Source organism: Anopheles gambiae, chromosome 3, assembly GCF_943734735.2.
Source record: "Anopheles gambiae chromosome 3, idAnoGambNW_F1_1, whole genome shotgun sequence".
Taxonomy (NCBI): Eukaryota; Metazoa; Arthropoda; class Insecta; order Diptera; family Culicidae; genus Anopheles; species Anopheles gambiae.
Genome location: NC_064602.1, coordinates 17,909,150 through 17,932,335, shown reverse-complemented (window position 1 = coordinate 17,932,335; position 23,186 = coordinate 17,909,150). Strand labels below are relative to the sequence as shown.

Here is a 23,186-nt window from a genome sequence, read left to right as displayed (position 1 = left end):
TGTTCCCTGATTGAGTTTGGCAAGAGCGGCCGCTCTGTTGCTCTTTCTCTCCTTCTCGATCGCTCTATAGCTCACTTTGTCTCTCGTGGCGTGGAGATTAAGATGATGTTCTCACGAGACGTATTGTTGCGATCATCCTTTGGCGGTTCTGGCCGCAATCGATGAGCGGTTGTGAAGTTGTTGGTTCTTTATCAGACGCGTGGTACAGAAATAGCCTCTCAGCCAGGGAATGTCAATCTATTTGCTCGAATCAAAAGCAACGCCGGCAACAGTTTGGAACAGAGCTTCTTTACGGCTATCGATCTTTTGCGAACCCAATTGAACAATAATTGTTAGTATAATTAATCCCATTCTCACGAAATCAAACGCAATACGCAATATTATTTAAATGTTTCTTTTCCTTTACAGTACCAATGTTTTATTTTCGTCTAATTTCCACCAAGATCACTTGATATTAAATATCCAAATTATCAAAAGTTTACGATCTAGCTAGCAGCGTTTTATACAGTGTTGTCCTTTACTGCCATGTTTTTTTCTTGTATTTCTTGTACTTTCAATCGATTCGATTTTTTGCTTTGTTCTTTTTTTTATCCGTGCAGCAAGGGCAATGGTAATGGTACGTCGTTTGATAGCACTGGTAATCAATTGTATCTACATTAAGGACAGCTTGAACCATGAGGAGCATTGTTAAAAATGGTTAAGCTATTGGAATTGATATCAAACGAGGAATATCATTTGTACACATGCATTTTGTTTCCTAATTTAAACAAAAAAAAATCGATTTTTGGGCAGTTAAGTATAAAGTGTGCCTGTCTCGTTGATCTTGCGGCAATGGTTATACTAATTATTTGTAAGGTGAAAAAAACACTCGATCCAAACAACAATTCCAAGCGAAGCAATTTTTTAACCGAACTCTACTTTTTCGTTTACATTGGAAGAAATAATGCAATAATATTTTCCCGATGGGATAAGCCTGTCTTTATGCAACACTACCGCTATAGTTCCAGTGGCACATTTTGCAGTACAGATTCCTAATCTCTTGCTGTTTTATCCTTCACCACGTGATTGTGTACACCTTGTCAAGCGCTAATTAAATCTGTCTTTTTCACTTCGTATTTGTGCCAATGCGTAGAAAAAACCCAATCTAACATATTCTGCCGTACTCACCAAAAGCTTAACTAATATCACAAGGAACCTATAGGCTAAAGCTAAAGCTATTCTATCCCTCCCATACACACGTAGTTTTGTTCTTCCCTTTGTGCAATCGTGCTGTGTCCGGAGCGAATGCTGGAAGGTGCTACTAGAGCGAGACTAGTGTTATTGATCATTGAGAGTATGCTTTAACTGTTTTACTTTGCGTTTTAAATAAGTTCCTCAGCAAAGGAATGTATCCGGTAGAAGGTGCAAAGTTTGAGGAGAAAGATTCGTTTCATGCATGAACAACACACAGCGGCTAGGAAAAAATAGAGCGAAAGTTTCAAATATTTCTACCTACACAACCTAATGATGTTGTTTGTATGTTTTACACACGAATATCAAACAGTAATTCGTACAACCGGATCCTTGAATTTTACACATTAAATTGGTTCGTTTAAAAGCATTGCCGTTTACACAACGAACGTTTCAATTTTAAGTAAATGGTAAACACAATTTGTGCACTTGGTAAACGTGGTAAGACTCCTAGCAGTATTGATTTGTTCGTTTTAACAACAACTAAAACAGTAAAAAAAAAGATTGGACGTAAGCTTTTCTAATTCACCGTAATAACATTACCATACATTTAGTAATGCATGGACGGGACAAGTAAAACGTTTTCTTCTTTTTAACTCAATATCGTGTGCTTACATGGGACTATACGTTAAATCAACTTTATAAAACAAGGGTAGTAAGGGTTATAGTCGCAGTTGTGATACTTTCGGCCAGTCACCCATATGCTACAGGGATAAAAATGAGTGTTACCGTTTGTTTGCAATTGGTAATTTCGCTTTGCGATGCATTTTTGAGTTTGTCTTTGATGCAACGTTGCGATGTAGAATCGCGACACTCCTTATTTGCGTCCGGTCATGCTGTTTGGACAACTTATTCGCAATATTTGGCTTAAATGATTCGTTAGCTTTTAAAGCTACAAACCGACTGCAGGGAAGGGGGCCGACCCTCAAAAGAAGCGTAGATTATACACAAGATAAAACGGGTCACAATGCTTCAACAACTGAAATTCATCTTGGCTTACGCGCGATCTGCGTTCGATTTCGATCGATAATAATTAGTATTGAGGAACGGCAAGGAAATACCCGCGAATCGTACGATTGTAAGCGGTAGTGCTTTTGTTTTGCACCGGAGTCGATTGCATATAGCATTTTAAAATTATAATTCTAAACATTGTTGGCAACTAATCAAATAGTGGAGATGTATGTCGCGTTGTTGACGCGGCTTTGTTCAGTTGCTGGTGAGCTATGTTAAACTACTTTACGTACTATTGTAGATCTAGCAGCCATCAACAGGATTTCACTTATTAGCTAAACCAGAACGAAAACGGCTTCACACTGCCATTCACGATGGCCTGCGCCGTGGTGCCTAAGGGGAAGGAAGGAAGAAATATATTAGCTTTTTTTTAAATCACTCATATTTTTAATATACTTCATTTAAACCAACATAAAGCTACATTATTATGATCCCGTGCTTTGCATATAACTTGTTGAGAGTTTGCTTTTAAATCCCTATTGTTGAACTATCAAACAATCTAATTTAATTGAATATATTATTTAAAAACAAATATTGAAGAAGCAAACAGATATAAACCGATCAAACACTCGAGCAATGTGCAACACGTTTAAAGCGCAGCTCAACATTGCCACGCTACGATACTATCCGAAATCATACGCATATAAGCACACACACACACTTAGGCGGTACGATAAGAGTCTGTAAACATTTAACACTTACCTTCCGATTCGCTGATATGATTCACTCCCATGCTTTCCAGCCGCCGCAGCAGTGCGCCAAGATTCAGCTTATCTAGCTTCTGCCTATCCATTGAGATTCGTATGGTTGGCGATTTGCTGCTCTTCGTCTGCGTGTGCCACACGAGTATTTCCGTACAGTTCCGTGCCTTCGGTTCGATGTCTTCCAGCTTCAGCCCGATGCTCTTCAGAAACTCGTCCTCCTCGTAGCCGGCCTTGAACGGCATCGTTGCGTTCGGGCTGAGTGCCAGGTACTCGAGACTGACCGCGAAACCGGCCATATCAACCGGCCACTTGCGCTTGGCGGGCCACGAGTCGAAGAAACCCTCCACGCGACCCTAGACCACGCAGGCACACAGGAGAGGAAGCAAGTGGTTATGTTATTAGCTTCACGCTGCTTTATTGGCCCGTGCAGCGAGGGTTACACCCTGTGGGAGGTAGACTTACGTTTCGCACGATGGGTGAACTGATACCGTAGTCCCCAATCAGGCCGACCGGAAACATGGACACTTTCTTCGTGTACCGAATCTCGCTGAACAGCTTCAGATCGAACGTGTTGTCGTCGTCGCCAAAGTACAGGACGCCCGTTTTCTTCTGATTTTGCCGGATCCAATTTAGGGCCGCCCGGCGATTGGCGACACCGCGGGGTGCATTCTTCCGTCCCCGGTACATCGTCGGCATGGGGCTGGCGAGCTGCGTGTACGGTATGCCTAATCGTTGCGGAAACAGTAAAGATAAAATGCAAACATGCTCCCGTTAATGTACTTCGTTTGCGTAATTGTTTGGTACTGGCTCATGATTATTGGCGTGTAAAGATTGCATGCTCTTTTGTTCGTATTTAGAATACAAACAAAAACTTCTTCAACGTTGCTTGCTGCTATTCTTACCGAATTTCCTAATGTGACTGTTTAGCACTTCGCTGCAACTATTCGTGTCGTCCGCCACGATCCAGTGCAACCGCGGCACGTGCATCAGCGTCTGGCCGAGGCGAATTATTTCCGCGATCTGCTCGCGCCTGGGGTAGGTCGGCGTCACAAAGTATATCACCGGCTCCGTACCATTGACCTGCTGCGACTGCTGTTGAGGAGCTTGCTGGTGATGATTTCGCTGCGTAGTGCTCGGTTCGTCCGTGACATCAGATAGCGTGGTGGCAGCGTACAGCGCTTTTCGCGAGTCCACATTGCTTTCGTAGCAAATTACTAGCTGCTCGTTTTCCAACAGCAAGGGATACTCCTTTTCGTAGTCTTCTGTGGTAAACGGTAAAGGAGGAATAGAGCAGGTAGAAGCAACAATTTATAATTGTACAACACTTTATCCGCTTATTAATAGACGTGAAGGTGGGCACATTGAGACAATGATATGTTTAGTGTGGTTGTATTCGCATAGAATCTATTTAAAAGCTGGTGGTTGGTGATGATCGAAATGAAACACTCGGCAATGCTTGTTTATTATAGCTGCGAGAAACAATTCATACCATTTGTGATAAAATACATAGTGCACTGTCCAGCGTGAGTAAGAACCATTTTGTAACGGATAAATATATCCCTAATATATCATATAGTCCATAAGGAGGTATTTTCTTATCTTTATTACTATACGAACAGTATTTCCTTCCATTCGCTCACATTCGCCCACACTCAACCAAATACCCCCATAACACACATTTCTTTTCCGCCACGTGATTCCACGTGACGTGAATACTCCCATCGCATATCTGTGATCTTAAAATGTACAACCGAAGTGCCGGAAAAGAATGCCCACAATAAAAAAAAACATTCTCAGAGGAAATGGCGAGCCGTTGTGTCATAAAATGCCTTATCACCTTTTTATCATTTTAATTACATGTAAGCGTGTGTGTGCACAGCCTCGGATCTGGTGCTTCTTTTTATTGGCTCAGCTATGACTTGATTGCGTCCAGTTTGCGTCTGCTTATTGCTTGTGGAGTTCAATCAAATAATAAGATCTTGCTGTCAGGCTAGGGCTGTGATAACTCCTCATGAAGGGTACCCAGTGCAAGCAAATAAGGTTCTTAAACAGTAAATTTGGTTCTTTTTCAAACGAATTTATCATAAAGCATGTATCTATTTCAGTGGTTGCAACTTTCCCTGTGCTTTTTGCGCCACAACCCCCCCCCCCCCTCCCCCATGTGGGTTTCTGCAGGATTCTAATCCCCACTCACAACATCAGAGCGGTGTGTGGGGATGGGGAATATTTGAACATCCCAGTATAGATAAGTTCTATATATTTTTTTTATGGAAAATAAAAATTAGTTTTAACAGCAACGTCATAAAAAAATCTGACTGTAACAAAATCCATGTCAACGTCCCGTACTCAATTGTGATAATCATAAGTGATAGTCAAAACGATTGGTGTGACCAATACATGCTTCGTGACATTTTTGCGACCAACGCTACGCGCTTAGTCACTATGTCATGACTTTTTTTTACTGTGATCAGTTCTGCTAAATGGCACTGTCATAGTCATGACAAGTTCCAGCTGAAACAAAATAATGGGGGCCTTCACGATTCTAGTTAGTTTTTTGTATGGAGTTTGACAGTTGGAGGCTGAAATCATGTAAACATTCCATACAAAACCACACAAAAAACTAGCCTGCAATTTTCAGTCTAGATTATTCTAGCCACAAAGCTAAATTAGATTCGAGTACCTGCTCGAAAACACGGGTTTGTTTACATTTATCCCAAGGTGCATTTAAGAGATCTGGTGATGGAATCCAGAATCAAAGTGCATGTAGTCCAGGTGGTCTCATAGTATGTTTTATAACCAAATTTGAATATCACTTTTTAACAGAACGAGTGAAAACTTTTGCTAGAACGAGCTTTCTGGAGGCTTGACGAATACTCAAAACACTATTAAAATCTTCATTCTGAAGCAGAAGCGATAAAAATCAGCCTTCTAAATTCATATACCTTGGGATAAGCCCACCTGTATATTATACTCACTTAGATAGCTGCTCGAAAACTGCTATACAATGCAAACAGCTGACAAGCTGAAATTTCAGCCTACGAACTTAAAACAGAAAGGGCCCCAATGTCTGCGTCACGAGCCCTATTGTCATGATCAGAGGTGAGACTCTAACAGTTGTTGCGACCATCACATGCTTGGTGGGTGCGGGAACATTTTCCGTCGATGATCATCACGATAGTCATGGTAGATTCGAAGTGGTTCCAAAAAACAAAATGAGCATGGTTTCTCGCTCTGTTTGACCCGACAGACCATCAAACTAGACAGAGCGAGACCTTATTTTGCTTGGGACCACACGCCACGTGTATTCCAAGAATGCCGTGGTTATCATCGACAGAAAATATCGTGACCATGTGAGTGATCAAGAGTTGGGTGCTAAACAAAATGTCATCAAGCATGTGATTGGTCCACCAACATTGTTTGTGTCTTTCAGCTTCAGCAGACACCAACATTGTTTGTGTGATCATCTAAGTTGTGTACGTGAGCTGATTTGAGCATCGCTTCGGTCATGAGTGTTGGTGACTAACAGTAACAGTGACATTTGGCCGCCAGAAAAACAACATGATTGTGTTTGCGTCCGCATTATTAGCATTTATTTTCGTTGATGAATATATATCTCATGATGCTCATGACATTTTGCCGCACTGACTACAAGCCATTTTGGATGCCTCGTCTATTGTCTTAGTTTGGCCTTAAGTAGCGTATTAAGTTGGCAAAGCCGTTTTCGCAACAAATCGTTGATCAGAAGCCACTATAAGCATATTTTCTTTACTGTAACATCTATCTGTTTACTCATGACACGTTTCCCTCTTCACTCATGGGTAAATTGTGGCATTAGCATGATTGCAAGCGGCAAGGTAGCAACAATAAGCTCTTAAAACATTGATTTTTTGTACGCACAGATGGTGATTGTTCAATTGATTTTCCATCCAGCAATCAACCAGCTTACGATCAAGCACCGTATTGTCCCGATACTTTGTAATGCAACGGCACAATATAGCAACAATGCAACGAAATTCCATTCACCCACACAAGCAGCACAGCAACACCGGCGGCAGCAATCAGTCGAAAGGCGCTGTAAAACCTGGGAAGCTCGAGTGCTTTTCACTCCTAATCGCACGCACACGATGGTGAATGATTTAAAGCAAAAACGGTTCGATTGAACTATAAAGACACCCATCCCACCACCCGGGGTTTTACGGTCAACAGTGACTCAAGTTGGTAGTTGTTTTTTTTTTGGTACCTTTGTGTGGAAACCCTTTTTTGCTCCTCCGTGGCAGATCTAACCGCGTAAGGACATTCGTTTCCTCGGTTTCGTGCTTTTTGTCTGCGAAAGAAAATTTTGAGGGAAAATAAGTACGTATGTTTATGTTAAGGGAGCGTCAAATTACTAACACGGCCACGCAACGACGGGGAAAGTCAGTTTTTTGTGTGGATATTAGTGTAATCTCAAGTCCATCGTAAAAGGATCATCAGAAAAAAAAACATTATTAGAGCATTTTAAATTACTTTGCGTTTAGTTCCGAAACCAAAACATTTAAAAAATACATATTCCACTAAACCGGGGACACAAATGGAACAATGGTTTGACCGTTTTTATTAGCATGTTTCAAGAATATTTATTTAAAGTTTCGTTATACATTTTGTTATTGTGTTCTGTTACTTTGACCACACATAACATATACTGATTCATATCAGCTTTACAGATTATATTAAAAATACTTAATTATGTGTATGATCTAATAATTGTAAGCCAAAAGACACAAATTACATCCGCAAAACCTGTTTCAAACCACGACCTTGCGGTTCAATAATCCAATATTTGCCGCCATTATTTGCTTAGCCTTAAGTCCACATCCACAAATAATCCGACTCCTGTGCCGGTTCCGTAAAAAAAACCCGATGCAAGATAACGTTCCCGTCCTTCGCTTACCCCTACGCAACCTAGCGATACAGTGTTTAACTACATATTCCCCCGGCCACAACTACCATTCACCGCGCGCACTGGTGACATAAAACACAATTAGTCATAGCCGAATTGGAACGCGAAGGGCGAACAGCACAGCAAAGCAACCAGGGTGCATTCGTACCCGAGACAAAAGCTTCCGGAACCGTTCGAAGCTCAATGCAAGCGGAAGCACCACCACCACCCACCACTCCCAAACCCCAATCCAACGACTCGGTTTATCACGTGGCCTGAGTACGATTTGTGTTGCCTTTTTTTGTCGCTCTCTCTCTCTCTCTCTATCGGCAACAGTTCCCGGATGCAGGTGGAAGCGAAGGCACGCAGCGGGTTCGATTGAACAATGGTTAAAATAATCCAGCAATCAGCATAATTTCTTCGCCGGCACTCGTACATTACTGTACATTCCCCATACCACCAGCCCACCCACCACCAATTACGAATTGTCAGGTAATTCATCGTGATAGTTATAGATATTTAGATACACACAATTGCTGCGCCTCGTTCGTCGCGCGTTCGTTCTGTCCACGCCACCCACCACACCCCCGAAAGTAATTGAGAGGGCCCAACTTGGCGGGGGTAAGGGGTGAAAGCTATCATCGTGACAACAAACTAGCCGCCCCATCGCGATGATAGTCTTCATTAAGGTTAGTTACATTTCCAATCAGAAAGCGACGTATGTAGTAGGCGTACGTTGGCACAACGGCTCGCTCCTGAAGGTGAAGGCGCGTGTGGGATATGTTAGGGTTATCACCATCACACGCGTCTTGAAAGGGGGCGGCGGATGCATTAATATTTCAATCTAAAATAAACCAAACTTTCCCACACGCTGGTTGGAGTAAGGGGCAAGGTCAAGTTCGATACGGGTCAATCATCTTTCCAAACACACACACACACACATACACGTTTTGGGTTAGGAAAGTGGGAGCTAGAAATAAACAAACCGGTTAAACAGTATGTCCTGGTGGTACACTCACCTGAATCGTAAAGATTGGGAAACAGCACTATCAAGAAGACGACAACGGCTGCAACCAGCACGAACTGGAACTTTTTCTGCCGCAGGAAGATGGACGTTCTAGGGCCACCCATTGTGTCTCCCCCCCCTGGGTGCGGTTATTTTCAGAGCTGCTGTAGTTTTTTGCCGGCTATTGGGGTTTCCCGGTTCCTCACGGATTTAGCACCGACCCGATGACAACGGACGACACACACACGCACGGCCCAGATATCGTTCTTCGTACTTTTCTCCTTTACATTGATGTTCGCGCCCACTGATGACACACACACACGCGGGCGACGGCACAGAGCGATGCTCGCAATGTCTCTCACGATGTGATTGCTGATAAAAATATCTTTAATCAATCAAACCGCTTCACCGCTTCATTTATCAGTTCAAGTGCTGCTGCTGTTCAAGTGCTGCTGCTGCTGCTGTTGCTCAATGTGTAACTAATATCGTTCCATTTCACTCCCAGACGAAGATGCTTATCGTCATTCCGCGTGTCGTCCTTTCGCGTGGGTGTGTGTGTGTGCGGGGGCCAGTAACACAAGAGAGTTTGCTCGTTCTAATTTACCTCGTTTCGTTAATTAAAGCTTTCTGCAAAAACTCTTTCGTTTGCTCCAACAGATAGGGCCGGACGCGCGCGGTTTCTTTCTTCTCGACAGCACTTCGTTGCACTTCGCTCTGTGTCTACTTGGATGGAAGTGCTGGGACACACACTGTAGGACGCTGAACAAGGTTAGCAGTAAGCTCTCTTAGCAACATAAACGCCACCGCCGCTTAATTGTCGCTTTTATTGCTGGTCGACTTAACAAGGACTCTCAAAAAACACACACAAAACTCTGGCAAATCTTGGCGTAGCTACTGCTGCTACTACCATTTTCTATCGCACATCTCAGTCTCACTCACTCACTGGTTCGCTTTCACTGTTTTCGTGTTGTGTAACCCCCCCTCCTTCCTGGTGGTTGTTTTCCGCGAACCAATAGCGCAGAGGCAGGGCAGGGTGTAAACCACTTTTTTCACTTTCGTACCAACATAAGCGAAACTGCAAAACCTTTCCCCGTCGTGACGGCCACAAGCAAAAAGGCTAGCAGAATCCTGCAGAAACACAGCGCAATGGGGATGTGCGTGCTTTTCGTTTCGCGCACTCGTACTGCTCTATTGTTTTAGCTTCTATTTCGGCACACAACGCACACATAAACACGCTCACACACACACACCTTGGTGGAACAGAAGCGCACAAACGCGAGAGAAACAAGAGCACTGCGCGCAACAACCGCACACACCTTACTGTTTTCGCCGTACTGCGGACACCCTGCGTTTTTTTTTCGGCTGTGCCCTTTACGCTTTTGTGTACGGTTTCGCACACTGCTGTTGTTCGACTGTGCGCCAGTGTGAGGCAGCAGCAGGGATCACATAACGAGCTCGCTATTTTAGGGTGAATGTCACGCATACACACACACGCGCGCACACAGAGGTGCAGAAGTCAGCATTTGAATTGAACGCTGCACATCGTTTTTTATTAGACACGTTGGTGACTACATTCATTATTGTGTGACAATACGTAACAGAAGAACATCACAAACATCTTCCAAGGTCATTCGCGATAAAATGATCTATTTTTGAAAAGGAATTTTCGTTATATAGTATGCATAACGAGTATGTTTATGCTGTATCAACCTGCAGTTGACAGCAGCGGTGCGTAGTTGTGTTGGTTTGCTCGTGTGCTGTCAAGCGTGAACGGCGGCTGATTGGGCAAGCGGCTTTTTAAGGCGGCTATTAATTATACAGACTGTTCTCAACATACGCTATTAATGCGGACATATCGCGTATCTCGGATTTCCACATAGGTTCAATATCTCAATTTTCAGCCAAGATATAGCAAATTTTCAAATAATTTGGCATGAAATGGTTGTTTCAAGCCTCAACTGTTTTTTATATAATCTTGACTGAAGATTTTGCTTATATTTTTGAACGTTTTATAAAATTTGGCCGCCGGTCTCGTGGTACTGTCGTCAACTCCTACTACTTAACAACATACTTATTTATTTGCTTTTCTACTCCCTCTAGAGGTCTTAGAAGTAGAGAGCTACTAAGAAGCCCTTTTACATCGACTGGTTTTGGTGCCAATGATCCACTGCTCAAAATGATTGATGTGTATAATAGGTTAGGGTTATCAGCAGATTTCAATCAATCCGTGAGTCAGCTGCGTCAGCATATTCAAGTTAGTTCTAGGGCCATAATTTAAACTTGTACTCTGTAAGCATTAAGTTATTTAGGCATACTGCCCGATAACTTTGATTTAAATAAATAAATAAATAAAAAATACCTCAAGTGGCACAAATTCACTAAACGACCACTAAACGGGTTCTAAACGACCCAAGCTCTCAACCTAAATGGAATATAGAAAATCTTCGTTTAGCAGACGGCAAACGACTCATGCATTCTAAAAATAGCAAAATGCTGGTGGCGCTATCTGTTTGTGGGATACCCAACCAGTAGGAGCTTCCTCGCTTGGAGAGCTTTCTCATTCCCTCTCCACAGATGAATGGTTTCGCATTGAAGTTATACATCGCTAGAACTAGAACGGCAATACGATTGTTAAAATACTAAACTTCAATGAAAACCACCAGCACTGAATCAAGTGAGATTAGAATAATGGTCGTTGGTGTTGATACCCAAGCATCTGACCACACGACCATTCATATAGATTTTTGCTCGGAAAGGTAGAAGGCTATATAGGTCATGATAAGATGAAATTTGTCGAAACACATTGCATGAAAAGGACAGCAATATAATGATGATTTATAATACGCCATCTATTGAGCAAACCAATGAAGCTATGGAGCTTTCGTTTTTTTTTTTCAATGGATATTTTATTTTCCAGTCGTTTAAGCTTAATCTCGAGCTTAAGTCGAGAACCGCATAATTCGAGAACAGACTGTACAAAAATGTCTTGACATTGTATATTTACTTAAAACAAGCTTAAAAATATGGTGCATTTTCGATCTTTGAAACGAAATAATGTTAAGAAAATACAATGGACTACATGTTTTAGTGTTCAGAGAAAGCAAAATTAGTAATGTTTGCTTCATTATTTATTGCAAGTTAATTTGAAGGTGTGAATCAGCCCTGCGCATTAATTATCTTGACAGATGATAGTTTTGTACAATTTTCTTGCCTCCTTTGACATTTAAAGTCATTCCCCCTATTAAGCACTGTCTCCACCGCACAAGTTGCGACCGATCTACTTTTCAACCATATCTCTGCTTATCAAAATGTGAAACATTCCCATATTTTTCTACCATTTCATCAAACTTAAGTGTATGTTACCGTCATACCAGTTCAATCAAACTCCGATCAACAGTGCACTAGCATTTGGTGATTTCCATCTCGTCCAGCCGAGGCTCCCCCGTGTAGACAGCGCTTAAGGCCAGTCAGAACGTACCATATGAGCAAAAACAACACACCATCAAAGGTACGCACGCACACGACGCACAACTTTGGCCCCCTTCTCTCGACGCGTCCGCGAGTGTGTGCGTGTGTGTGTGTGTGTGTGCTTTCAAACCGTACTTTGCTACCGATTGGAGAGGCCTGCTCGACTCGGCTGTTCTTTTTTTATTGCTACCAGCGCGAGTTTTCGAACGTTACGAACGACGGCGCTGGAAATTTATACGCACGCACCACCAAATCAGCTCGCTACTACCGTGTGTGCGAGTGTGTGCGGAGTTTCTCGGGCATAGGCCAACAAAAAAAACAAGCGCTGCTTTGGCTGATGCTAGGCTTGTCCGTGCGCTGTGCTGGTGCTGTGTGTGCTAATACACGGAGATCTAATTGAAGCGAGATTGATTCGACGTCGTCGTCCAGCCAAGCGAAGAAGGTGACAGGCTGAGTTGGGCCGAGTGCGAGTGCGACGGGGACGAAAGTGATGAAACAGCAGGAAGAAGTAGAAGTGTCTAGCAAAGTGTAGGCGCTGCAGCGAATCCCTGTTTTTCGCCAAACAGCAACTCCTTCCACCCCGAACCTCTCCCTTCATACCGATCCTTCCCGTATCCGGAAGAAGCGCATCCGAAGGGTACAGTAGCAGAACGGCGGAAAAGGTACGGGCGGGCCCCGTACACCATTTTCCCTTTTCGCTCACCAGAAATAAAAATCCCTTCACTCCCGTGACCTTCTTCCTCCACCCCTGTGCACCATCCTGGGGGCGGCCATACGGACGCGAAAAGTGCTAGAGTAAGAAGGTTTCCACATGTCGGGCGAGTGACCGAGGCAACGTACGCGCACGCAATACGCTTCCGCAGCTGCCACCGTTCGGTGCTACTGAAAGGGCAAACCAAAAAAGAAATCCCCCCCCCCCCCCTCCCACTCGAAAATCATCCCAAAGGTGTTGTGTGCAAAAAACAAAAAACGGTGAAACGGAACGGCTGAAAAGCGAAGAGTGTGCAGCGGAGGAGCACTTGCACGCCGTCACCGTCACAGGCGGCAGTTTCATAAGCGCGGATTCGCCCAACAGCGAAGCAGCCCCCCCCCCCCGTGTCATCGTGGTGTGTTCTGCGGCCCAGAACGACGGCACGGCTAACTTTGTCGCGAAACCCTTAGCAACACACACACACAGGTACGCTCCCTGTGTGTGTGTGTGTGTGGGTCTCCGTCGTTCATCCCGCAGGAAGGCAGGCTACAGAGCAACCGCATCCGAACGGCCCGAGCACTGCGGTGCTTGCCCGGTGTCCGTCGGTGGCAATGGATTGTCCCCACATCGTCAATAACGTTGGTCTCGGCAGGGAATCGATCCGGTCTGTGAAGAGCAGTGGCAGCAGCAGCATCAATGCTTCCGCCGCCGTCACCCTCGCAACGACGAGAGCATCGAACGTATCCGATGCGGTAGCACTGTCCGACGTAGTAACCGCTGCTGCTAGTCCGGCCACCGTTCTCACGGTCGCCTCTACTGCGTCATCGGCCGCAGCAGCATCGTCAAAGCAGTGGAAATGTACAGGTAATGCTATCCGCAGTGAGATGGTGACACACCGCACGACGCACGTATCCACGCGATTAGTTGTGTGTTATCTAAACTGCCCACCTCGAGCTCCCCGATGATGAGGATGAGGATGGAGGATGGGGTCTGCCAGGTGGATAAAACGTAGTAATAATCGTCGCAGCCCAAGGGACGGCGGAAGGGTAGAGAGAGTGGCACGTTCGCGAGGAAGTGTGTGTGTGTGCAAAAGCGAAACAAAAAGGCGAACAACAAGGGAGAGCGGGGTTAAGAAGCGCAACCAACCCCCTCTATATCAGGGTGAAGTGTATGTGTGTGTGTGTGTGTGCGCGTGTGTTTGTGTAGACATGTCAGTCGCGATGTAAAAGAAGCGAAAAAAAAACGAAAAACGGGTCGAGCAAATGATGTCCTTCACCATATCAGCGGCACGTTCACGAAATTTGTGGAGCTTTTTGGAATATTAATTTTTTTTTTCTCTTGGCTAACACACACTTCCTACACATCAACCCGTCTGGTTGGTCTTATCATCCACAACCTTCACTCCCCTCACCACCTCGTTCATCGCACTTTACCCTTTGCAGGGTTTGTGAAGCGAGCTCAATCTAATTCGCTTACCGTGCAGTTTTCGTAAAATTCTATTTCAACTTTGTGTTGTTGTTGTTTGTTGCACAGCGGGCCTATGTCATTCGAGTTACCATTGGAAATGTATGTCACAGAGTTGTCCTTTTTGCGGGTAAGGTTTTCACCAGTCTACAGAGAAACCCTGCAATAGAAAGGGGGGGGGGGGGGGGTGAAGGTTGGAGCCGCCGCATACTAGCTAAGGGGTAAACAAAAAATCGATATTACATCACACGTCAAATTTATTGCTCCTTCTTGTGTGTGTGTCCCTTTTTTCTCCTCCTGTCACTCTGCTCTTACCTATCTTATAGAGCGAGAGAGAGAAAGAGAGAAAGGCACGCGCCCAAACCCTTGGCTGCGTTGTTGTAGAGGAGCCCTTTTGCTACCCCGGGCAAAACAACGTAGATAATTGGAGGCGCAAAATAATGCGCTTTGGCCTGACCCTCTCACTCTCTCTCTCTCTCTCTCTCTCTCTCTCTCTCTCTCTCTCTCTCTCTCTCTCTCTCTCTCTCTCTCTTTTTCGTTCTCCCTCTGGCGGTTCGATTGGCGATCCAATTATCTTCTTGCCTCTTGGCAAGCGCGTGTTTGCAAAAAGGGCTTTTTTTCAGCCCCGCGCGTAGGCGGACATGTTAGCGTAAGCGTATTTGAGGGTTTCACCTCCCTCCGAGCAACACCGCACGGGACTTTCTTGTCCCAGCGCAAGGAGGGGGAAGCACTACATCCGAGGATATGAAATGCATATTTTTAGCCATTATCTGTGCTTGCTCGATGTGCATCAGCACGAAACGCGCGCAATGGTGCAGCAGTGTTTGGCTGCTCCTGCCGGCCGCATGTGGAGCTGCCAAGGAAATATAAAGTCCACCGCACAGCACCCCGGCAGCCACCCCATCCCATTTTGCGTCTATGCTGCTCAATGCACTGCATCACCATCTTCTTCACCATCATCATGCGCGCTGCATCCCATTCATAGCATGCAATAGCAAAACATTCATGGCCAAATCAGTCACTGCGGCGGGCTGTGGCTGTGTATCCATAATTACCTCGCAGTGCGGTGTAGCCTGCGGTCTGCCGGGCCACAGGCGCACGCGAGAGGGCTGCTGGGTGCAGAAGGCCATCGGCCATGCTCTGCTCTCCTTGCTCTTCTTCACGCGCCAGCCAGAACGAATTGATAATGAGAAGCGAAAGAAATGATGAACTTGGTTGGGCCGATGGTCGGTGGCGGTGCTGGTGGTGGTGGTGAATCTTTTGTAAAGGCGTACACCACCGCATCGCCCTTCCGTGCCTTCTCGCTCTTTCCCTCTTGCTCTCTTCGACCCCTTGGAAGCATCATCCCGTGTGTGTCTGTATCCAGCCAAAAACGCGTTATACAGGTTTACTCTACCTGAGCATATATTCTGCTTGCGTGTGCCGGCGAGTGTGTGGCTGTGTGCGTATGCCCTATAGCGCGTAACGCAAGCCGAGCCAGCCCAAAGCAATGCTTACTACGGCTACGTTGGATTATGTGTGTGCGTGTGTGTGTGTGTGTGGGTTACTTTCGTGTGGTCTGGGCGCGATAGAGGCCCGCGGAAAAGTATTGAAATTGGAGCACTATTTTTAAAGTGGTGTAATACATTTTTTTTAAAATTTGGCCATAGAAGTATCTAAAACCATTTGATCTTTCAACCCAAAAAGCGGGGAATTTTTTGTTCTGGGAGTGTTTTCATAATTTTTTTTGCTTAAATAACAATATAAAATATGCTATTTTATTGACACTGGCTATATTTTTGTCGTTTTTTTTCATTTTTTCCTTCCACAGAATGCTCCATCAGCAAAGACAGCTGGATGTGCTTACAGTGCGGTGCGGTACTGTGCGGTCGCTACGACAACGGCCACGCGCTGAAGCATTCGAACGCGCACCAAAATCACAACATTTGCATGAACACATCGAACCAGTCCGTGTTTTGGTAAGTTTGACTTGACAGAAAACCGAAACAAAGCAGCAAAAATACCCTATCTAACGACATTTTTTCCCATTCTCCGCCACGCATTGCAGCTACAAGTGTGACGAGTTTGTGATAAACGACACCGACGACAATGCGCTGGAGGAGCTGCGGCAAGAGCTGAAGGATGCAACCGGCGTCGCTGACCAGCTGGACACGATCTCCGAGACGTCCTCCACGCTGGAGGAGATCAGCTCGTCCAAATCGACGCAGGAAACGGCCAGCAGCACGTCCTCGTCGAGCGATTCCGGCTGGGAGGAGCCGTCGCCGGCCGCGCTGGTGCCCGCCCCGTCAGCGGCCACCGCGAGCACCACCGCCGCCGTCAGCTCGCGGAAGCTGCGGCCCCGCAAGCGCACGATATCGAACGACAGCAACAGCGAGAACGGTGCGACCACGGCGAAGCGGAAGTCGCAGCGGCGGGTCGTCGGATTGCGCAACCTAGGCAACACCTGCTTCATGAACTCAGTATTACAGTCGCTCAGCAACATACAGGAGTTTAGCTGCTACTTCAACACGATGCCCGCGCTGGAGATGAAGCACAAGCAGAAGGCGTACCATTCGCGCAGCATGAAGGAAACGATGGACGACGTGTTCGTGGTCGAGGAGCTGCGCAAGGTCTGTAAACGGCTGCTGATGAAGAGATTGCGGGCGTTGAAGAACAAATATTATTTTAATGCCTTTTCGTGGTGTTCCCTCTTCCTCTTTTTGCTCTGTTGCAGGTCCTACTCAACCTTAGCCAGGGCGGGGACGGGTCGAAGAGCGCCATCTCGCCGGAGTGCTTGTTTCTGGTCATCTGGAAGGTGGTGCCGCAGTTCCGCGGCCACCGGCAGCACGATGCGCACGAGTTTCTGCGCTACATGCTCGACCGGCTGCACACGGAGCTGCAGCAGGTGTCGTTCCCGGTCGAGCTGGGCGGGCCGAAGTCGGGCGAGCACAAAAACCCCTACAACGTGTCGGGGCTGAGCCACCTGCAGGCGAAGGGCCGCAACTCGATCGTGACGAACGTGTTCGGCGGCGTGCTGCAGAGCGAGGTGCGCTGTCTGATCTGCGGCATGGAGAGCAAAAAGCACGACCCATTCCTCGACCTATCGCTAGACATTCCCGAGAAGTACTACAGCAAAGAGCACGGTGCGGACGGTACAAATGGGGCGGATGGTGGTGGTGGTGCGGCACCAGTGTGTCACATTTCCGACTGTCTTTCCAGCTTCACCGAGGTGCGTTTGAGGGGATCACTGCGCTGGAATGCTTTTTTGTGTGAGAAAATGGTAGCAATCTTACGTTTAATATCCCATTTTCAGGTGGAAGAATTGGCGGAAACCGAATTATACTACTGCAACTCGTGCAAGTGCAAGCAGAAGTCGACGAAACGCTTCTGGATACGTCGGCTGCCGAATGTGTTGTGCTTGCACATAAAACGGTTCCGGTGGAACAATTTTTACAGGTAAAATGGGCATTTTAATTGCAAAAAAAAAAAACATGCAAATTACTTACTGCAAACTGTTTTTGTTTTTGCCACCCTCAGAACAAAGATTGACCTGAGAATAGCATTCCCCATCAACGCGCTCGATATGTCGCAGTTTGTGCTTAACAACGGCCCCGAAACGAGGCGATCGAATTCCAGCTGCAACATCTACGACCTAGCCGCCGTTATCGTGCACCACGGCAATGGGTACGTTGCTGTGTGTGTGTGTGGATGTGTGCATTTATTAACAGAATTTTCCAGCAGTTCTCATAGCTGTGGGACTCGTTATTGACTTTTTCTTATTTGAAATGAACTGAATGTAATGGGAATTGGACGCTATAGCTCCCTTGTTGGACAAATCCAACTGGAATTTCCAAGGAGCCTGTCCATAAAGGGCCATAGAGTCCAATTCCCATCATTTCACTTAAGAAAGAGTCAATAAAGTGTCGCACAACTATGTAAACCCCTGAAAAACCCTGCAAAAAAATCAATAATAATTGCTCACCTTTCTCTTCAGCTCGAGCTGCGGCCATTACACATCCTTTGCCATCAACAACGGTGTGTGGATGCACTTCAACGATCACACGGTGAAGGAGGTAAGCAGCACGGCGGTGGCCGAATGCAAACCGTACATCCTGTTCTACATCAAGCGCGATCCGACGAATGCCAACCGATTGTCCACGATCGGCAGCGCGGCGCCAGGTGCCGCACCAGCCAACCACCAGTCGTCGTCGTCGTCGTCGTTGTCCTGAGATTAAGTTATTTCGTTCAAGACTGATTACAACTCCGTAACCGTTTAAGCTGACTGATGACACGATCCGCTGTGCGCTACGCGCGTGCGCGGGGTTGCGCACGTGGGTTTGCTTTTGCGCAAGTGCTGTGCTTGCTTTGGCAAAACGACAGCGACCGATCGATAAGGATAAAGTTTAGTTTGAATGTGATGTGGTGACGAATTGGTTTAAGTTTGTGTAGGAGCTTTCAACCGGAATGTGTCTCACCTGTGTGTGTGTTTTTTTGGGGGTGTGTGTGATGGACACTATTAGTCGTGCTATTAGTTCCATCTTTGGTTCTGTTCCCCGCACAAGGGGAAATGGATCTTAAAATGCAATAAATTTTCAAAACTTATGTTTTGCTACTGAGAGGTTAAAAGAAACAAAAATAGTTAAAACAAAAAGAACAGATATAAAGGCGCGCACAAACGGCGAAAGCATTAACTGAGCAAACTATTGCGATGAGAATGGGAAGAATGAAAGAGAGATAGAGAGAGAGGGAGAAAAAAAATGTAAAAAATAATAGATATGTATAATTGTAAAATTTAATAATAGTTTAGGATACAGTTGCAAATTGTACGGTGGGAGTAAAACGGAGAGATCCTTTCATTTTACTGAAACAACGTTGTGTTGTGCTACATCTTCTGTTTTTTCCATCTTTCAAGCAAATTGCGATGAATCTAATCGTTCAAACCCCCAACCCCTCCCCCCCTCCAATCCGTTCGACTCAAACACCACTACCTTATGCCCAGTGGTATTTGTTTTCTTCTATGTACTAGCCCTGCTTCCAATTGCGTGGTATTTCCTATACTATTTCTTTTTTAGATTTAAACAACTAATTTAGGCCTTGTTGCTGCCAGTTGTTGCTTTTCTTTCCCTCTATCTTTTTCCAACTATTAGTATTTCTCCCACTCAACTCACGTTCATTTTACGATTGCATTCTTGTGTAATGAACGAAACATACAAGGACCTCCTTTGCATGCAAACACGTTCGTTCTACGTTAAGTCTTTTCTTTTTTGTTTTAAGATAATGGATTTGATATGTGATAAACAGCTGCATTTTAGTTTTGTGTAAGTTTGAACAGGAAACAAATGCTAATCTTTTCGTGCTGAAAAGAGCTTACAGCCAGAGTGCGGTGTGGTAGTTGTGCATACAAAACTGAATGGGAAATGAATCAACAGGCAAAGCAAGAACAATATTTGCAACAACAAAAAATTGTACTGTGCAGTTTTGTGCACACTACACACAGCACACACACACACATAATTATGCATGATATAAAGGCAGTATGGCATTAGTTCTAAGCATGCATATATTTTAAACATATAATAATTTATATTTAAGATTCTCAAAGAGGCCGCCGAATTATTGTGATGTTTAAAAAAAGATCAGTTCGATTAGCTCTGTTTGTTTCTTCTGCTTCTCATAATGGTAATCTTTTACGGCAATAACTAAAATCCATCAATCATTAACCCGGCACTAACCTTTCGCCCTTATTTTCCGTAAGATATACCACTAAAGAGGAATTTACTTTTTTCCAAATCCTTCTGTGTGCAATGAAAATTCAAGAGAAAAAAAAACTCCAAATAAAAAAACACTATCAAACAGTAAAAACAAAAAAAACGAAAGAAACTACGTAAAACTATCAACTAATAATGATAATTTCTCACCAAATCAGAAATTAAAACAAAAATCACTCACACTTCATTAAACTGCTCACAAATGTGAAAGCAAACAGAAGATAGCAGCAGTTAGCAACACTCTAGGCGTGTTAGAACAACGTGTAAATGTTGCAACGAATCTTGGTATAGAGAGAGAGAACAAGTTAGTTACACATACCCAAACGATAGGAGCAGTGTTAGTACGAAAAATCACAGCTCTCACAGCTGTGTTACACACAAATGTTCAAAGCGGAAAAGTTGGGAGAAAGAGCTATGCAAAAGTCAAATGTTTTATAATCTATAATCTTTGCCGGAGACTGAGAGGACACACGGTACAATAGGAAATGGTAAAACGTAATTTTTTACCTAAAAAAAGGTAAACTTAGCTATTAGATGCATACTCAATAAATCCACCCAACACCCCCGTGTACACTTGTTAGGGACGGTATGGAAGAAGGAGAAGAATAAAAAAAATAACACGCATCTCCTAAGCCCGGGATTTATATTATAAATGAAGTAAAACTCCTTAAAATGCTAGTGTTGAGGTCTTTCTCTTCAAAATATCAAAGCAACACAAAACTAAGGGAAGAAAAGCGAACAAAACGAAACGACACCTGATAAAATAAAAACTTAATATTATGTGAGCAAAAACAGCTAATACAGCTAATATGTTTGATATTAATTTTCACATTAATTAAATCCATGGAAATGATTTTTTACAGTTCAGCGCTACGTCGAACGCTTGCAGCGTTTTTTTGTTTTATTTTTGTATGTGTAGTGTAACACAATGCTTAAGCAACCCGGTCCAACGGTGCACGCACACCGTGAATATTGTTCGGCCTCATCGGCTCCAAAGAAACAAAAAAAAGGTATTAAAACTAACAAACAAAAGCCTACGCACTACCCAAAACACACAGCATACCGGTAATACGACTGCAATGTTAAGCCAACACCACCATCACACCGACCAAAAAAGGTGTCCGTAAGGGGGAGCATCACATTCATTCCCCCCACGAAGCGACCGACCCCAGCGTCACATCCGAGCAGGCCACTGTTTATGCGAGCGAAGTTAACTGATCGGACAGGGATTTTGCTCACTAAACGACGACGGATCTAGCGTTGGCAGGTTGAGATTGCCCGGTCCACCGAGATCACCGACCAGGTCGGCCGGCGGTTGGCCCAGGTCCTGCATCGATTGCATCTTCTCCAGCACGATCTGAAACCGCTCCTTCTTCACCTCCGCACTGTCGTCGGGCGTTTCCTTCTCCAGCTCGGTGCAAACTTCCTGCATCAGCGCCAGCTGCTTCTCGTACCGCTCCTTCTCCTCCTTGGGCAGGGTGGCCGAGTGCTCCGCCAGCCACTGCGGGTACTTGCCGACGAGGTCCCGCATGCTCGGCAGCAGCACATCGGCCGACAGCAGGCTCTGCATCATGTTCTGCATGAACGGCAGGAAGGCATTGTTTTCGCCCGACGCGTTCAGGTCAATGTTGCCGAACATGTTGGCCACGTCCTCCGGGCTGAACGGGGTTTGCAGGTTTTCCCGCCCCTCGCTCATCGCCTTCAGGGCGTCGCTAATGCTTTGGCTGATCGTGGGGTCGAGCGTGTTGGCGGGCGACGGTTCCGCATCGGGCGCCGCCGGTCCTTCCGCCCGCACCGCCATACCGGCCGCCTCGGCGATCCGCTGGAAGCCGAGCATGATCTGTTCGCTGTCCACCTTTTCGCCACCCCCGAACAGGGCGGCCATGTGCTGCTCGAACATTTTCGCCTGCTGACTAAAATAGGGGGAAAACGGAGGGAAAAGCGCGTTAGTCTATGTAGCATCAATCTGTTTGTGTGCGTCATAGGAACCATAACGGTACTCCATAAACTCTTCATTCCAAAGCTGCTCCGTTGGCGGATCTTCATGCTGAACGGTCTGTTCGCCCGAGCCGCTAGCACCACCGCCCTCGCTCTTGGCCGGTTTTTTGGGGTCTGCTTTGTGTTTGGAGAAATCCTCGAGCGCGCCTGCGACGTTCGGGAGGTGCCGGAAATAAGGGGGAAAAATATTATATAATCTACACACAAACCCACACACTCCTGCATGCACTTCCGGTATCGGCTGATGTATCGAGTGCTGGCGAAGTATACGGCTGTATTACTTACTGTCGAGCAGGTCGTCCAGCTCCTTGTCCCGGGAGCCATCCTCGGTTGGTTTCTTTGATTCGGCCATTTCCTATTTGTGTTTTTTTTATACGCGACTTAGTACGTACGGCTACTGGGATCCGAAAACAGATTATGCGGCAATCATATGTATATTTTCGCTGTCGTCAATTTTCACTTCATATTATTATGACCACGAACTGCACACTGGGATGATGGGGGAATGGCGATTCGGAGAACATTCAATAATACCGTTGTATTGCTCTAATTTTGCGCCACTCACTCACCAGCGACTCACCAAAATGTGATGATGAAATAGCGATTGTTTATTGTGGCCGGTTTATGCTGTAACTAAAACAGGCAAAAAGTAATTCAATCTCTAGCTAAAAGTAAACTTTTGGACTTTACAACCGGCAATGTGGGGGCATTGTGCAACCTGGCATTGTGGGCAAATGCGAAAGAGCGAGAACGCACATACGCACACGCAACTGTCCCGAGCGAGAGGGCACATGCTGTCAAACAGTCGTTCAAGCGAGAAAGCGTGGGAGCGAGAAAATCAAAAACAAACTCCCGGATAATCGGGTTGCCGAAGTGTCAAGAACTGAACTCCACCACCCCTGGTAAACGCGCGGGCGAAATCTTTCGTTAAATTACGTGGCACCGTTGA

General features: G+C 45.4%; 3 protein-coding genes across 8 annotated transcripts; 1 reads left to right on the top strand and 2 right to left on the bottom strand.

Annotated features, from left to right (window-relative positions):
- Positions 1 to 391: 391 nt before the first annotated feature.
- LOC1275663 (galactosylgalactosylxylosylprotein 3-beta-glucuronosyltransferase S) lies at positions 392 to 10,604 on the bottom strand. 4 transcript variants are annotated; one of them, XM_061660213.1, is made up of 6 exons: positions 8,883 to 10,604; positions 7,186 to 7,269; positions 3,848 to 4,207; positions 3,408 to 3,670; positions 2,944 to 3,298; positions 392 to 2,574 (listed from the first exon to the last, which is right to left on the bottom strand). In XM_061660213.1, the coding sequence occupies exons 1-6, from the start codon at positions 8,992 to 8,994 to the stop codon at positions 2,513 to 2,515; spliced, it is 1,236 nt and encodes a 411-aa protein (XP_061516197.1). In that variant the 5' UTR covers positions 8,995 to 10,604; the 3' UTR covers positions 392 to 2,512. The 4 variants fall into 4 exon arrangements, with proteins under 4 accessions (XP_061516197.1, XP_061516198.1, XP_061516199.1 ...); XM_061660214.1 differs by having other exon boundaries at positions 3,848 to 4,204; XM_061660215.1 differs by lacking the exon at positions 7,186 to 7,269.
- A 1,517-nt stretch (positions 10,605 to 12,121) lies between these two features.
- LOC1275662 (ubiquitin carboxyl-terminal hydrolase 3) lies at positions 12,122 to 21,038 on the top strand. Its single transcript, XM_061662107.1, has 7 exons — positions 12,122 to 13,892; positions 16,303 to 16,450; positions 16,540 to 17,101; positions 17,206 to 17,700; positions 17,785 to 17,927; positions 18,009 to 18,155; positions 18,466 to 21,038. The coding sequence occupies exons 1-7, from the start codon at positions 13,640 to 13,642 to the stop codon at positions 18,698 to 18,700; spliced, it is 1,983 nt and encodes a 660-aa protein (XP_061518091.1). The 5' UTR covers positions 12,122 to 13,639; the 3' UTR covers positions 18,701 to 21,038.
- LOC4577982 (peroxisomal biogenesis factor 19) lies at positions 20,011 to 23,080 on the bottom strand. Of its 3 annotated transcripts, none has more exons than XM_061662108.1 (4): positions 22,807 to 23,078; positions 22,523 to 22,726; positions 22,240 to 22,384; positions 20,011 to 22,152 (listed from the first exon to the last, which is right to left on the bottom strand). In XM_061662108.1, the coding sequence occupies exons 2-4, from the start codon at positions 22,587 to 22,589 to the stop codon at positions 21,450 to 21,452; spliced, it is 915 nt and encodes a 304-aa protein (XP_061518092.1). In that variant the 5' UTR covers positions 22,590 to 22,726; positions 22,807 to 23,078; the 3' UTR covers positions 20,011 to 21,449. The 3 variants fall into 3 exon arrangements, with proteins under 3 accessions (XP_061518092.1, XP_061518093.1, XP_001237621.1); XM_061662109.1 differs by having other exon boundaries at positions 22,818 to 23,031; XM_001237620.3 differs by having other exon boundaries at positions 22,523 to 23,080.
- Between the last annotated feature and the right edge of the window lie 106 nt (positions 23,081 to 23,186).

What these genes read in the sequence shown, in the direction of transcription:
- LOC4577982 (XM_001237620.3), bottom strand. Translation starts at nt 22,589, where the DNA reads ATGGCCGAATCAAAGAAACCAACCGAGGATGGCTCCCGGGACAAGGAG. An exon ending in GCTGGACGACCTGCTCGACA is followed by an intron (nt 22,385 to 22,522) that starts GTAAGTAATACA and finishes CGAACGTCGCAG; the next exon opens with GCGCGCTCGAGGATTTCTCC. An exon ending in TGGAATGAAGAGTTTATGGA is followed by an intron (nt 22,153 to 22,239) that starts GTACCGTTATGG and finishes CCCCTATTTTAG; the next exon opens with TCAGCAGGCGAAAATGTTCG.
- LOC1275662 (XM_061662107.1), top strand. Translation starts at nt 13,640, where the DNA reads ATGGATTGTCCCCACATCGTCAATAACGTTGGTCTCGGCAGGGAATCG. An exon ending in AAAGCAGTGGAAATGTACAG is followed by an intron (nt 13,893 to 16,302) that starts GTAATGCTATCC and finishes TTCCTTCCACAG; the next exon opens with AATGCTCCATCAGCAAAGAC. An exon ending in ATCGTGCACCACGGCAATGG is followed by an intron (nt 18,156 to 18,465) that starts GTACGTTGCTGT and finishes CTTTCTCTTCAG; the next exon opens with CTCGAGCTGCGGCCATTACA.
- LOC1275663 (XM_061660213.1), bottom strand. Translation starts at nt 8,994, where the DNA reads ATGGGTGGCCCTAGAACGTCCATCTTCCTGCGGCAGAAAAAGTTCCAG. An exon ending in TCCCAATCTTTACGATTCAG is followed by an intron (nt 7,270 to 8,882) that starts GTGAGTGTACCA and finishes TTTCTTTCGCAG; the next exon opens with ACAAAAAGCACGAAACCGAG. An exon ending in GTTCACCCATCGTGCGAAAC is followed by an intron (nt 3,299 to 3,407) that starts GTAAGTCTACCT and finishes TGCGTGGTCTAG; the next exon opens with GGTCGCGTGGAGGGTTTCTT.